This window comes from Vulpes lagopus, chromosome 21 (assembly GCF_018345385.1).
Source record: "Vulpes lagopus strain Blue_001 chromosome 21, ASM1834538v1, whole genome shotgun sequence".
NCBI lineage: Eukaryota > Metazoa > Chordata > Mammalia > Carnivora > Canidae > Vulpes > Vulpes lagopus.
The window spans coordinates 3,792,311-3,806,799 of NC_054844.1; the positions used below are offsets into that span (position 1 = coordinate 3,792,311).

Sequence of the window (14,489 nt, forward strand, 5' to 3'; positions counted from 1 at the left end):
AATCATCCTCCTTAGCACCCAGCGTCTTATCTCCTATTTCACAAATCATGACCCTGCCTTGACCTTTTCTGCCTCTAGTCACTATCCCTTTTCTATACTCTTCTTTAGAGCCAAAATTCTAGAAGGTGTCCCTATTCATGCTGTCTCCACCTCCTCAATCTCACCCACCTTTCAACCCGCTCCAGCCAAGCATCTACTCCCAGCATTCCACTAAAACTTCTCTTGCCAAGGTCACTCTGGCTGCCCCATTGCCAAGTCCAATGGCACCAACTTATTATCCCACCAGCCTCTTGGCAGCACTAACATGGCTAATCATTCCCTTCTCAAAACTCTTCTCTTTCCTGCTTTCCTCACACCACCCTCTTCTGGGTTTGCTCTTTGATCCTCTGAGGGTGCCCCTCCTTCCCAGAACCCCCACTTCCCCTGAGCCTCCAACTTAGGGCTGGCCACTAGGCTACATTCCCTCCTCCTAACAACCTCTGTCTAGGTGGCCTTACCCATTGCCATGCTCTGAATGCCCCTCCGTGACTGCTCTGAAGTGTTTATCTCTTGTGATGAATTCACAATTTTAATTTTATTATTCATCACTAATGAGTTGAGTTTCTTCTTGGTTAATCTATATTGCTTATAAAAGACAATGTGCTCAGTCCAGAAGGTGCAGGTAAACCATCAACTCTGCATTTGACTGGAAGCTGACCAACACACCTTTGAGTTCTGGCTGTTGAATTCCTCCAGGTGCTCTGGTCTGAATGGCAGGCAGAGCTGACCAGGGCACACTCACAGCACACTGCATATCTCTTGCAGGGAAGTCAGCCTGCACACATTTCATGTTTCAGCTGGTATTTAATATTTCAACTGTTCTCAGTAAATATTTGGCAATATCTGGTTTGAGGGATTCTTCAGAAGAAATGTCCTCGACCCTGGCACTCCCCTCCCAAACTGAAAATATACGCATGTTTATTTGGTATAATTTCACAAATTACTCTAGAGAGCTTGAAGCACAAACATATTCATATGCAAAGACTGAGTGTTCTGAATTCTCAGCAGCTCTGGAGGATGTTTCCTGGGATCTGCAAACCACCCCCGCCCGCCCCCCCTCACTTCAGTGGTCTGGCTAGCCATGCCTCTGGGCCCTGCCTACCTCTCCGTTCCTTGGTCACTGGCCAGACTCAGGGTCTTACCATTTCTCACATTTCTTGTCAGGACTGTGACTGCAATGGCCTTCTACTTGACTGCCTGCCTCCAAGTCATGTTCCAGAACAATCCTTCTAGGATACCTATTTGGTCCTGTCATTCACTCTTCTGCTTATATTTTTTCCAGGGCTTCCCACATCCCTAGCCCAAAGCCCAAGTTTCTGGGCCAAGCAAGCAAGGCCCTGCGAGTGGCTCAGCTTCTCCTGCCTCTTCCCCATACTGGCTCCCCTCCTGCAGCCTGGCTCTCAAGCCTGATGCTTTTGCACATGCTGTTGTTTCTTCCCACTGCCCAACCCCAACCTCAAGGTCCCTGGTGAGCTATCCATCTCTCCTGGACCGCCGCAGTCTCCTGGACACACCTCTGCCTACCACTGCCGTTGTCCCTTGTATCATAGCATTTACCTGCCTGTCCTCCCACCCAGCTCTGCGATCCTTCCGGCAGAGGCAGTTCTGTTACTCTCTGCATGCCTGGCGTGTGAATCCAATAACTGTTTCTGGGATGAATGAATGTCTGAGTGAGAGACCAGTTGGGTGAGTGAATGGGACCCTGAGCACGGGCTCAGCTAGGGATGGAGCCCATGGGTTGCTGGGCCTGCTCTGCCAAGATCATCTGGAGCTGCCCCTGAGACTGGACAGAGCTGCCCAGGAAACAGCTCCCTGGAAGCCAAACCAGAGGCAGTGAGGCAGTGTGGCATATACACGCTTCCCACTTCCTTCAGTGGCGCATGCAAGCGAGTGATAAGAACCTGGGCAAGCTGGTGCCCATTAAACTGCTTCCAGCCGAGCATGTCTGCACCTGCCCAGGGAGGTGTCGCTGATGCTGATCAGGGAGCGAGTGAATCACAAGCACGGTAGCTTCTGCTAGGGCGTCCCCCCCTCTTTCCTGTGGCAAGTACTTTACAGGGGCTGGGGAAGCATAAGCACAGATGTTCCCTGTATCTGTATAAACAGGTACAACCTTGCATGAAATTGTTTCTTAATACCGATCTGTGCATGGAATCAGTTTGTGTTGCAGGGAAATGAAGCGTCACACGACTGTAATCAAAATGAATTTCGATATCTCAACTTTTTTTTTTTTTTTTTTTTTTACATGATAGCAAGACAGTGTCTGTCAGACAAAGGAACTGGCTTGGAACTGAAAATAGGTAATGATAGCAGCAGTGATTTTTAATTGGCCAGAAGAGACAGCAAAGATCTGGAAGGTGAGGCACAGGCTGAGGCTCAGAGGAGGTGTGAGGGAGCACTGCAGACAGCAGAGGGGGCACTGGCGCTCCAGGCAGGGACCAAGCCCAGGCTCCAGGATTAGGCTGGAAAATGAAACCGCCCACTGCCACGGGATGTAGGAACCTTGGTTTTATTTCTGCAATTCTTGGCTCATACAATTCAATTAAAAATATCCCCATCCGCCAGAGAGTTATTTTTGTTAGGCAGAACTCATAACATGCCCAACAAAGGTCAAGGCTTTTTGGAAAAGTGCAGTGTGGCTCAGAAAATAGAGCAGAGGGAAGCTGACGCAAGAGGACCTGCCAGTGTTCCTGGTGACGACATGAGGACAAAGATAATCTCGCCTGGGAGGCCTCAGAAGGGATGGCTGCCGGTCACACCTTGAGGACCCAGGAACCAAAAGAACTAAGTTTAAACTACCCAAAGAATGAATCTGAAGTTATTGCGGATGCCTGGGGTGATTCTCCCTCTGCTGGGTCTGGCAGCATCGCTGCTTGCCAGGAGTCCTCGAGCTTGAGAACCGAACCAACCGGCAGGCTTGTTAACCCACCAATGCCCCCAGAGTTCGGAATCAGTGGGTCTGAGGTGGAGCCTGAGAATTGGTATCACTAACAGCTTTCCAGGTGACGCTGCTGCTACCATCCTGGGGACCACACTTTGAGAACCACTGCTCTACAGAATTAAGAGTCAGCAGAATGAGAAGTCAGGCCTTCGGTGTCAGACACCCTCAGGGTTGAATCTTGTTTCCATCACTGAGCTTTTCAGTTCAGGTCACCCAGACTCTCCATGCCTCAGTTTTTCTACCTGTAGTATAGACCTGACACCTGTACCATCTAGTGGGCAGGTGGCTCTGAGTTTTAAAAGAGACAATGTATGGAAAATGCCAGCCATATAACAGAGCTTCATAGGTGATAGTTTTCACTGTGTACCTGGAGACCAAATCTAAGTTGACATACCAAGTGAGTGAGTGAATTTGAAGTTCCTCCTAGTATAGGTATTAACAGCCCTTCCTTCATCGACAGTGAACTCTGCCTGAAATTACAGCTCTAGACCTTCATCCACTGACTCTTTAGAATATCCGTCTATTAGGAAGAAAGGAAACTGGATCCAGCTCAGACCTCTTGAGATTTGTGATTCCATTTCGCAGTTCTGCTTTCTTCTCAGATAAGCAGAGCAAACAAAGGGGAATCAAAGGGTAGAATAGTACCTGATTTCATTCAATTTGCCACAGGCCAGGGGACTCGTCATTTCTTCTCTCTGGTCCTCACATTCTGCCTGGGTGAAATGAGAGGGGTGGACAAGCAGACCATGTAAGGGGTCTTCCAGCACCACATTTCACAACTGGGCTCTGACTATAGTTACAAGGCATCTGGACCACACTTGCCTTGAGATGAGGTACAGAGGTGGGATGGCATCGGGTTATGGGCTCAGGTTGTAGAACCATTCTGCCTGCCTTCAGATCTCAGCCATTGGTTAGCTCTGTGACTGTGTGTAAGCTACCTAAACTCTCTGTTCCTCAGTTCCTTCATGTGGCACAGATTGATAGCACTCACCTCATAGAGCTGTTGTGAAGATGGAATGAGATTATGCATGTATGGGTCTTGGCACAGTGCCTGCTGGCACACAGCGAATGCTTGATATATGTGAGCTGTCACTGTTATGTCTCACAGCCTGCTCACTCACAGCTGGCCCTCCTACAAACCCCAGAGGAGTGTAACTCCCAGGAAGCCCCTTCCCTAGAATCCTACTCCTTAGAAATCCCACTTCAAAGAGTGGCCAGTTGAAGCCACACCTGAGTATCACATAGGGATTGAGAGAGCCCCCCAGACCTAGGGCCTGAGTTATCAGAAAAGGCAGGGTAGTAGGTCTTTGTGTGAAAGCCCAATTTATATGCTAATATGACCAAGCCAAAGAGAGACTCAACTCTGGACTTGTTCACCCCACACTTAGGGTCCAAGGATTTCCACACATAGGAGTAAGTGGGTCTGAAACATTCATGACTCTTTATTGTTAAGGAAAATCTCTTGTCTGTTGGTGTGTGTGTACATGTGTGATGGTGAGGGGGTGGTCAGGGGAAAGGGCACTGGAGAGGCAAGGGGTCAAGGCCATAAACTGAAAAATTTCACGTTTAGAAGAGACCCCCCATTCCCAGAGCTGGAACAAATAATCCTAAAATTTGTATGGAGCCAGAGAAAACTCTGAATAGCCAAAGGGACCTTGAAAAAGAAAACCAAAGCTGAAGGTATCACAATGACAGATTTCAAGCTCTATTACAAAGCTGTGATCATCGAGACAGTACTGTACTGGCACAAATACAGACACATAGATCATTGGAACAGAAGAAAGAACCCAGAAATGGACCCTCAACTCTATGGCCAACTAATCTTTGACAAAGCAGAAAAGAATATCCAATTCAACAAACACTGTTGGGAAAATTGGACAGTCACATGCAGAATAATGAAACTGGACCATTTTCTTGCACCATACACAAAAATAGACTCAAAATGGATGAAAGACCTAAAGGTGAGACAGGAATCCATCAAAATCCTAGAGGAGAACACGAGCAGCAACCTCTGTAACCTGGGCTGCAGCAACTTCTTGCTAGACACATCTCCAAAGGCAAGGGAAACAAAGGCAAAAATGAACTATTGGGACTTCATCAAGATAAAAAGCTTTTACACAGTAAAAGAAACAGTTGATAAAACCAAAAGACAACCTACAGAATGGGAGAGGATATTTACAAATGACATACCAGACAAAGGGCTAGTATCCAAAATCTATAAAGCACTTCCCAGTCAAGGAATGGGAAGAAGACATGAGTAGACATTTCTCCAAAGAAGACATACAAATGGCCAACAGACACATGAAAAAATGCTCAACATCACTGGGCACCAGGGAAATACAAATAAAAACCACAATGAGATACCACCTCATACCAGTCAGAATGGCTAAAATTAACAAGTCAGGAAATGACAGATATTGACAAGGATGCAGAGAAAGGAGCACGATTGTACTACTAGGTATTTACTCCAAAGATACACTTCGGATCACTACACTCGATCTGAAGGGGCATCTACACCCTAATATTTATAGCAGCAATGTCCACAATAGCCAAACTATGGAAAGAGCCCCGATGCCGTTAACAGAAGAATGGATAAAGAAGATGAAGTGTGTGTATATATATATATAGTGTGTGTATATGTATATATATATAATAATGGAATATGACTCAACCATCAAAAACATGAAATCTTGCCATTTGCAATGACAAAGATGGAACTAGACAGTATTATGCTAAGCAAAATAAGTCAATCAGAGAAAGACAATTATCATATGATCTCACTCATATGTAAAATTTAAGAAACAAAACAGAGGAGCAGGGACACCTGGGTGGCTCAGAGGTTGAGCACCCCCCTTGGGCCCAGGGTGTGACCCCGGGGACCCAGGATCGAGTCCCTCATCAGGCTCCCTGCATGGAGCCTGCTTCTCCCTCTGCCTATGTCTCTGCCTCTCTCTCTCTCTGTGTCTCTCATGAATAAATAAATAAAATCTTCTTAAAAATTCTTAAAAAAATAAAAACAAAACAAAACAGAGGAGCATAGGGGAAGGGAAGGAAAAATAAAACAAGATGAAATTAGAAGGGAGACAAACCATAAGAGACTCTTAATCATAGGAAACAAACAGGGTTGAGGAGGGCAGGGTGTGTGTGTGGGGGATGGGATAACTGGGTGATGGGCATTAAGGAGGGCACGTGATGTGATGAGCACTGGGTGTTAAAAAGGCAACTGATGAATCACTGACTCTACCTCTGAAACTAATAATATACTATATGTTAATTAATTGAAATAAAATAAACTTTAATTTAAAAAAAAAAAAAGAGGGATCCCTGGGTGGCGCAGCGGTTTGGCGCCTGCCTTTGGCCCAGGGCGCGATCCTGGAGACCCGGGATCGAATCCCACGTCAGGCTCCCGGTGCATGGAGCCTGCTTCTCCCTCTGCCTATGTCTCTGCCTCTCTCTCTCTCTCTCTCTCTCTCTCTCTGTGACTATTATAAATAAATAAAAAAAAAATAAGTTCTAAAAAAAAAAAGAGAGACCCCCTCCTTCTATCCTGTAGGGTGATGGCAGTGTCAAATTTTCAAAGCAGTGGAAATAAGCCTATTTAAGTGGGAAATAAGCCTGCCTGCCCAGGCCTCTTTCCATCCTCCTCCAGACCTATAAGGGTCTGCGTGGGCCCCAGACTGCTCTCTCCCTCCTGGTGGAATTCCCCAGAAATACAGTAACATTTCTAAGGTTACACATGGCACAAAGGGCAGGATATTCTCAAATAATTTCTTCCAAGCCATGAAAGACTAGCGCCTCCCAGCCTGTTGAGTTGGACAGGCAATCTGTCTTCATTTCTGAATGTCCCCTAAGAAGAACAAATCTGTTACACTCTGGCCAACATATTTCTAAGGAAATGAAATAATGCAATCTGACTAAAATGTCAAACTCTTAATATTGAACAAAAAACGGAGTTGACACAGTGAGAGAAGGAACACCCAGGAAACTCTTCTGGCAACTCAACCCAAAAGCTGCCCTTCGCGCCCTTCCACGGAAATGACAGACACCGATGGCCTCCCTGTCTATGTGATTCACATCAGAAAAGATCACCCAGGCCAGAAATGAGCCTGCCCACAGCCCTCATGGAATGTTCCCCCATCCTCTGGCCTTCCAGGCTGCTGAAGCCAACATTTCAGAAGGGAAATAGAGCAAAGCCAAATTTCCCGGCTATGTGAAAGAGGGAGAAGCTTCCAGCGCCAGAGCCTCCTAACCGCAGCTGGTGGCTGGCTCCTCCTGCCAGGCCACCAGGGCCCTTCTCTCCTCAGCACCACAGAGGACCTCCTCAGGGTGTAGGATGGTCCCCAAATGAGCTCCCCTCCCCTCCCCAGCAAGTTCTAGCATGTTCTTATTGTCTGGGGAGTGAACCTGATCTCAGACCAGAGCTGAGGCGCCTGAGGGATCCCCTGCCAGGGCTGGGGCCGAGGTGGGGAGGCATCTACTGTCCTGTGCTTTCAAATGTGAAAGATAATAGCAGAAATAGCTAATATTTGTAAAGAACTTACTAAAGTATCAGTCACTGATGTAAGCACTTGACGTGCATTTTAAAATTGTAATTTGTATGAGGTGGGTACTACTGTCCCCATTGGACAAGTAAGGAAGCAGGCTGGTTTCTCCTTTAAAAAACCAAACCTTTCCCAAGAAAACAGTGGAACGGACAGGGCCCTTTGAGTTCAGGAGGCCATCTATTATTATTTGATACACCCTAGTTAAATACATTCCTTCTTGGAATGCACCTTCTATGGAAACAGGGCACTAAGCAGACGAAGAGGTCAGCGTCTGAGAGCACCAGGGTCCAGATTTCAGGAAGCAGGGCCATGGCATTTGTGATGCTCAGATGCAGGCCAGCAGCTGAGGTAGATTCTGCTCAGCCCCTCTCTCTTCCATTTCTCCACAGGCCCCCAGGCTGGGAAGTAGTGGTGGGGGTCCCGCCCTGTCCCCTCCTAGAGGCTTCCACCCTCTCCCCCTCCTGCCTGGCTGCATCTTGGAGAGTACTGTGGCTGGGGCTGTCTCAGTCTCCAAGGGGATGGGTGATTTATGTCCTTTTATTCAGCAAGCAGCTTTGTACAGAACGGACGCGACATGCTGAATGTCACCAGGCGGGGGCAGGGAAGCTGTGCAGAATCCCAATGAAGCCTTTCGGCCTGGCAAAATGGCACCAGTGACTTTGTTATTGTGTGTTTTCTCTCATGGGTGTAGGGAAGAGGCAGCAGATCCTGAGAGGTTGCAGGATAGCTGGCTTGTGTGGCAGGGAACCCCTCTCGCAAAAACCCCAGCATCTAGCTCCCGGGTGAGTGCCTGCCCCATCTCCTGCCAGCACCCAGCAGGAGACAAGCCAGGCAGGCAGGAAAACAGACTTGGGTGCAGAGGGCTCCTTTCTGTGGAGCTGTTCCATGTAGAGGCTGGGTGTGTCAGGGCCTCTGGGGCCCGGGGACTCATGGCTGCAGAATAAACCCAGAGGGACAGAGGCACCTGCTGGGGCAAACAGGCTCGGCTTGGCTCTCAACTCTCCTGACACCACAAGGCCTGCTGGAGGTTCCTTGGTCCCTTGTCTCCCTTTCCATGCTCCTCCTCTCATCTGTCCCATTGACATCTGGGTCTGTAAGCTCCCTCAGGCCACAGCGACACATGCCCCTCACTGCCCCCATCTCCCCTTCACACGGATGCCTGAATGCCTGGCTCAGCTCCATCCCCGGAGCAGGTACACAGCCCCACCCTCTCGCCTGGCAGGTGAGAAAACCGAGGCCCAGGCCCAGGGGAGGCCTCCCAGCATGTGAGGAGCAGAGCCAGGGGTCAGAGCAGGCCCTCATAGGCACAGCTCTTTGTTGCCGCCACGCTGCCACCTCATCCCTAGCCTGATCCCTGCCTCAGCTGCCAGCCCAGACCCCAGTCGGCACCCTCCGTGCAAGGGCAGCAGCGCTGGCCTGTCTCCAGCCTACACACTCCCTCTCCCAGGGAGGATGCAATTAGTGTGTGTTATGCTGCTTGGAAAACCACGCGATCCCATCACTCCAGGTCACCATGGGCCTGGAGGGTTGGAATTTCAGGGCCAAGCCACGAGGGGACCAGGCAAGGCAGAAGAGACGTCAGTTGGGGCCTGTGAGCGAAGCAGGCACCTCTGCCCCCAGAGCAGAGAGACAGGGCTGGGTCCCCCAGGGGCGCAGGGAGCCAGGGAGAACCCAGGGGTGCGGCACAGCACACCTGCTCACCCCTCTCTGCAACAGAGGAGTGGAACAGGGACAAGAGCAAATGGAAAGGCCAGAGCCATGAGCCAGATGGAGGGAAATCAGGTGAGGAAAAGACAGAGAAGACTTGATCTCTCTCCTTCTATGTGTCTCCTCAGGGCATCCCCTCAGGGCACCCTACACACGGCAGGGGCAGGGATGAGCTGAGGAGAAAGGGGAGCCTGGGGGAGGGAGAAGAAAAGACAGGGGAAGGAGGCCCATTTATCAGTTCACTTTCCTCTGCCAGCGAAGGCAGGCCCCTCATCCCACTCAGCATCTTCCACAGTCGTGGGGTGGAGGGTGGGGTCTGATTGGCCAAAGCTGCCAAGAGTCCAAGGGGGGCACTGGGTTCTGTCAACTAATAGGCATCTGGGCATTTCAAGGTCCCTCAGGGGCTCCCAAGCTCCTGCTTTTCAGACTGTCCTCAGACAGCTGCCAGTGAATTTAGGATGTGGCAAGGATTCCAGAGGGCTACTGGTCTACCCCTCATAATCCAGGGCATGGAAAGGCAGGCTCCCGGGAGCAGGGGCTCGTCCAGAGACAAGGCAGCTGATGGCTACATCAAAGAAGCCAGGTGTCCGAAGTCCCACCCCAGGCACCCCGACAACCCTGCCAGTCAGGCTGTGCCACTTCATGCTGCCCAGACGTTGGCCCACCGCCCCCATCCCTCAACCCCACTCCGTCCCGGCACAGCAGGCCCTGGCTGCTCCAAGAGCTTCTCCCAGAACCTCTGAGAGACACTTCTGTTTCCTTCCCAAGGAGAACATGGGGAGAATGGCAGGGTGACCCTTCCAGAAGGAGGCCTGAGCCCACCTCATGGGGCCTCACCCTCTCTTTGCCAGGGGAGAGGTGGCTCCAAGCCCCAAGGATGCCACCCTGGGCCTGACAGCTCGAAGGAGGGTGGTGAGCGTGAACAGATTCTCACCTGCTCCACCTCAAGAGCGAACAAGAGCTGAGTGTCAGCAAAGGCAGGCCCCTCATCCCGCCCCCCATCTGTTGATCTTGGTGTTAGACTTATCTTGATGGAGTCACAGTATTTTATTGCTCTAAAGACTCAGTCTAACTCCTTTTTTTCTGATTCACGTTTGCTTCCACCAATATGAAACTGAGCCCATGTGGGGACAAGCCAGCCCATAGGGATGGTGCGGGGGGTCCTGGGCAGGTGGCAGCTAGAGGGTGGGCTGAGGGCCTGTTTGCCCCACCAAGTTGGCCTCAGTGCATACCACAGTCCTCTCCTTTTCCAGGCCCATTCTTTTGCCCCAGAGGGGAGCCAGGAGGGAGGGCTTTTTGTTTCCTTTGACCATTTCTGTACACCCCTCACCACCGCCAGTGCCTTCCAAGGTATCCTGCCCAGAGCACGCGTGGTAAATGTCTGCAGGGCTTTGGAGGGGGAAACAGAGGCTGGTCAAGACACAATGATAGGCCAAGGCTTCAGGGCCCTCCCCTGTGTCCCATGGGGCCTGTGGAGCACGGGGGTGGGGAAGAGGAGAGGGGCACTCACTCCAGCACATCACGGTTGAATTGCTTCTTGCTGTTGCCCAGAAACTCCCCGATCATCTGACGGCTGAGGCCCTTGCGTTGGAGAAGGAAGTGGGCCACTCCAATGGGGGTGTCAGGGATGAAGCCTCGAGAAATCAGGAACTGGATGCCTTTGTCTGGGTTGCTAAGGGTGGGAGTGGAGGTGGGGAGAAGGAGTAGAGAGTGAGCTGAGGCTATCCATGACTCCTTCCAGCCCATGAAACCCATAACAGTGCGCCTGGACGTTTCTGGGAAGAATGCCTCTGAAATGCCAGGATTCCTTCCACTGCAGAGGGGCTCCTGATCCCAAGTGCTTCTTCCTGGAGCCTCATCCTCTTGGACACCCGACAACCCCAACACACACACACAGGAGTGAAGATAGCATGGAGAAGGAAGAAGTTAGGGGATTGTGGCCAAACCAAGCGAATTCTAGAGCAGGTGGAGAGGTTTCCTTCTGTCTTCTCTGAGGGGCCTACCGGGAAGGCCCTTCCTCCCTGTCTGTATTCTGTTGTCTGTACACAGTGCCCACCCTGGAATCAGGAGGCAGGGTGAGGCTGGGGGACAGAGGTGAGCTCTCCTACTACACTGTCCATAGTGTGGGTGTGGGTGCTGTGTCTTTAGGCAAATGTGTTCACAAGTGTGGTCTGCAAATCCATGTTGTTCCCTGAACGGTGTCTTCCTGGTTCAGGAGAAGGTATGTACAAAAATAGAGGGTAATAAGCATTTAGAACATTCATAGCATTTTGACATTTTCAGGATAACCAAGCATGTGATTGTTTTTCTAGCAATTCATTTTTATTACATTTTACAAAACTATCAGCTCACAACTTACCAGGGTAAAAATTCTAACTGGTCCTTCGCTACAGATAGTTTGAGAACCACTGCCTTGAGGGATCCTGGTATCTGTGTGAGTGTGAGTGAGCAGAAGGGGTGCTGCAGGTGTGTGGAGATGGGAGCTGGGCTCACCAGGGTGGCAGTCTGGTGCAGAAGAAAGTGCAGTGGACTAGGAGAGAGACAGACCTGCAACTCACCACCTATGTCACCGTGTGCAACTCACCTTACTTGTGGGAGCCTGCTTCTTTTCTGTAAAATGGCATAATAAGGCCATCTCTAGATATTATTAGGAAGTTTGCAGATGTTTTATGTACGGTGAGCCATGAATAGTAGCTATTCCCCACCCCACTGCACCCTTGCCCTGGAATATAAGCTTCTTGAGACCAGGGTCATCTTGTGGTCAATGCACCTGGCACTCAATAAATAACAGTTGAGTGAGTAAATAAACATACATGTGGGTGGGAGAGATGTTAGATCTCCTGGCTTAGAGCTCTGAAAGAAGAGGCGAACGGAGGGTGGAGATGAGTGCCTCCCACACTTGCGATTTCCACGGGAGGGGCATGTGTATACTGCTTTCCCCCAGATCTCTACTTTCGAGCGCAAGGACCGCAAGGACTGTTGTGGCTGGGGCTCTGGCTGCAGACTCTGATCTACAGCACTTGTTTGTTTCTCTGCTTCCATTTCCTGCTCCACCTCTGCTTCTTTGTCTCCCCTTTTATCCCTGCCCCTCTCCTGCCTTTTACCTGTATTCCTCATGCTAGGTCTCTTCTCTCTCCCCTACCCAGGCCCTCACTTGCCTTTCCTTATTTTCTCCTTGCTCTCATTCCTTGACATCATCCCCTGGAGATAATGGTGTTTCCCTAACTTCACACCCTACCTGAATGATTTCTGCTCAATACTCATACAACCTGTACTGTTACTTACTTAATATTGTATTTTCTTTTAAACTCTCCCCTTTTCAAGCCCTAGCTTCATCTTAAGCAGTAATAGTGGTGAAAGCATGGGCTTGATGTATCGTTTTGTTCCCGATCCTGAAAATAAATTTGTAACAATTAAAAATAAAATGTGCAGCCCTACACAGTATCTCAAGGAGCAGGCGTGGCACAAATGCCATCTGGAAGGGCGCTGGGATGATGTAGGCAATTATCTGGCACCCTGCTCACCTGTAAACGCAGCACACGCACCCCCCCCCCCTTTCCCCGCCTCCCGAGATCTTCCCAGGACTCTCTGGTGCTCCAGAACCAGTGCTCACTTACATGTTGAAGAGGTTGAGGCCGATGCGATAGAGCCGTTTGCGCAGGGTGTCGGTGGAGAGCGTGGGCGACTTGCAACTGGCGGGGTTCTCGCAGTGGTAGCGGGGCAGGCTCAGGATCATGGCCTGCAGAGCCTCCTTGGAGGCCGAGGCCGACACTTCCGAGCCCGACTTGGCCGACTTGGTGGACGTGCTGCTGCTGCTCAGCCGCTCCGAGTTGTCGCCGGCCTCGGCCTCAGTCCCCTTCCCCACCTCCCGGGTCTCCTCCTCCTCGGCCTCGGCCTCGGCGGCCTCGGCCTCCGTCAAGGCAGCCTCCTGCACCGCAGCCTCCTGCACCGCAGCTTCCGCGGGTGGGTGCGCGCGCGGGCTCCCGCGGGCTCCGGCCTCTGCGCACGTGTTCTCGGCGGGCACGTCTCCCTGGTGGGCGCTGGCGGGCTCGGCACAGGCCTCCTGCCCCGGGGCTTCGCCTTGCTCGGCTTTGCCGGCCGCAGGCTCCGCCGGGGCCGGGGCGGCCTGCGCGCCCAGACAGTTGGCCACCGACAGGGCCGTGGCGGAGGACACAGAGATGTTCTGGTTGGCGATCTGCACGGTGACGTCCCGGAAGGCCATCATGAGCGTGCTGCTGTGGCCCGGCGGCAGGCCCGGGGGCTCGGCGGCCTCCTCCCCGGGCGCGGGGCGAGCACCGTCACGCTCCCGCATCTCGGCCTCCAGGCCGGCCGGCGCCGCACCCGCGTGCAGGGCCTGGTGCAGCTGGTAAGCGCCGCTCTCCTGCAGGGAGCACATGGTCTTGAGGCTCCAGGTGCTGAGGGCATCGTCGATGGACTTGGCCAGGGACTGCACCTGCTCCGTGAAGGAGTCCTCCAGCTCGGTGAGCGTGCCCGCGAGGGTGGGCGGCAGCGAGGGCGAGCGCGCGAGCGGCAGCCCCACGAGCCCGTAGCCCTCCATGAGCGCCTTCTCGGCCGCCAGGCTCTCGACCGCGGGCGCGCGGACTTTGCGCAGGGAGATCCGCCGCGGCAGGCGGCTCTCCAGGAGCGAGTTGCGGATCTTCTCGAAGTTCTTACTGAGCTGGTACTGGCGGAAGGCGGTTTGGATGGTGCAAGCGGCACGGCGGGACACGAGGTGGCCCCCGTACTTGTGTTCTAGCATTTCAATCTGCCACAAGAACAGAGGGGAGGAGAAACAGTAAGGACCCGGGGTCGCCGGCTAAGCTTTGGCTGGGGCGCAGGGATGCACACCCAGAAGGGTGGGGAGGGTTGGGGGGGGCGGAACGAGAGACCAAATCTGAAACTCCAGCATGTCACAGCCTGAGATACCAGATCCTTGCTGAGACTCCCAGAGGTGTAGGATGCAGGGACTGGCTTCCGGGGGGGGGGGGGGGGGGGGCGATGTACGGGGGGCAGGGGACATAGTATTGCTCTGGTAGTCAACTGCTGCTCTGAGGTGGTAATTTTAAAACGTTCATATTGGAGGTCCGTATGGAAGTACTTATGGGTGAAATACACAGTATCTTGAATGTATATTAAAATACTCCACCAAAAAAAAGCGGAACTGTTAGATGAAACAATATTAACAAAAATTGTTGGAACTGGGTGGTGGTTATATGGAAGTTTACTACACTATTCTTTCTACTTGTGTGTACATTTAA

General features: G+C 51.6%; 1 protein-coding gene across 2 annotated transcripts in view; it reads right to left on the minus strand.

The window, feature by feature from the left end:
• Window positions 1-14,489, minus strand: part of IQSEC3 (IQ motif and Sec7 domain ArfGEF 3) — a 110,172-nt gene that overhangs the window by 28,098 nt on the left and 67,585 nt on the right. For both annotated transcript variants that reach the window (XM_041735308.1, XM_041735309.1), the window contains exons 4-5: window positions 12,849-13,996; window positions 10,742-10,903 (exon numbers count right to left, since the gene is read on the minus strand). In XM_041735308.1, coding sequence (XP_041591242.1) covers window positions 10,742-10,903; window positions 12,849-13,996 — 1,310 coding nt within the window. The remainder of the gene's footprint in view (window positions 1-10,741; window positions 10,904-12,848; window positions 13,997-14,489) is intronic.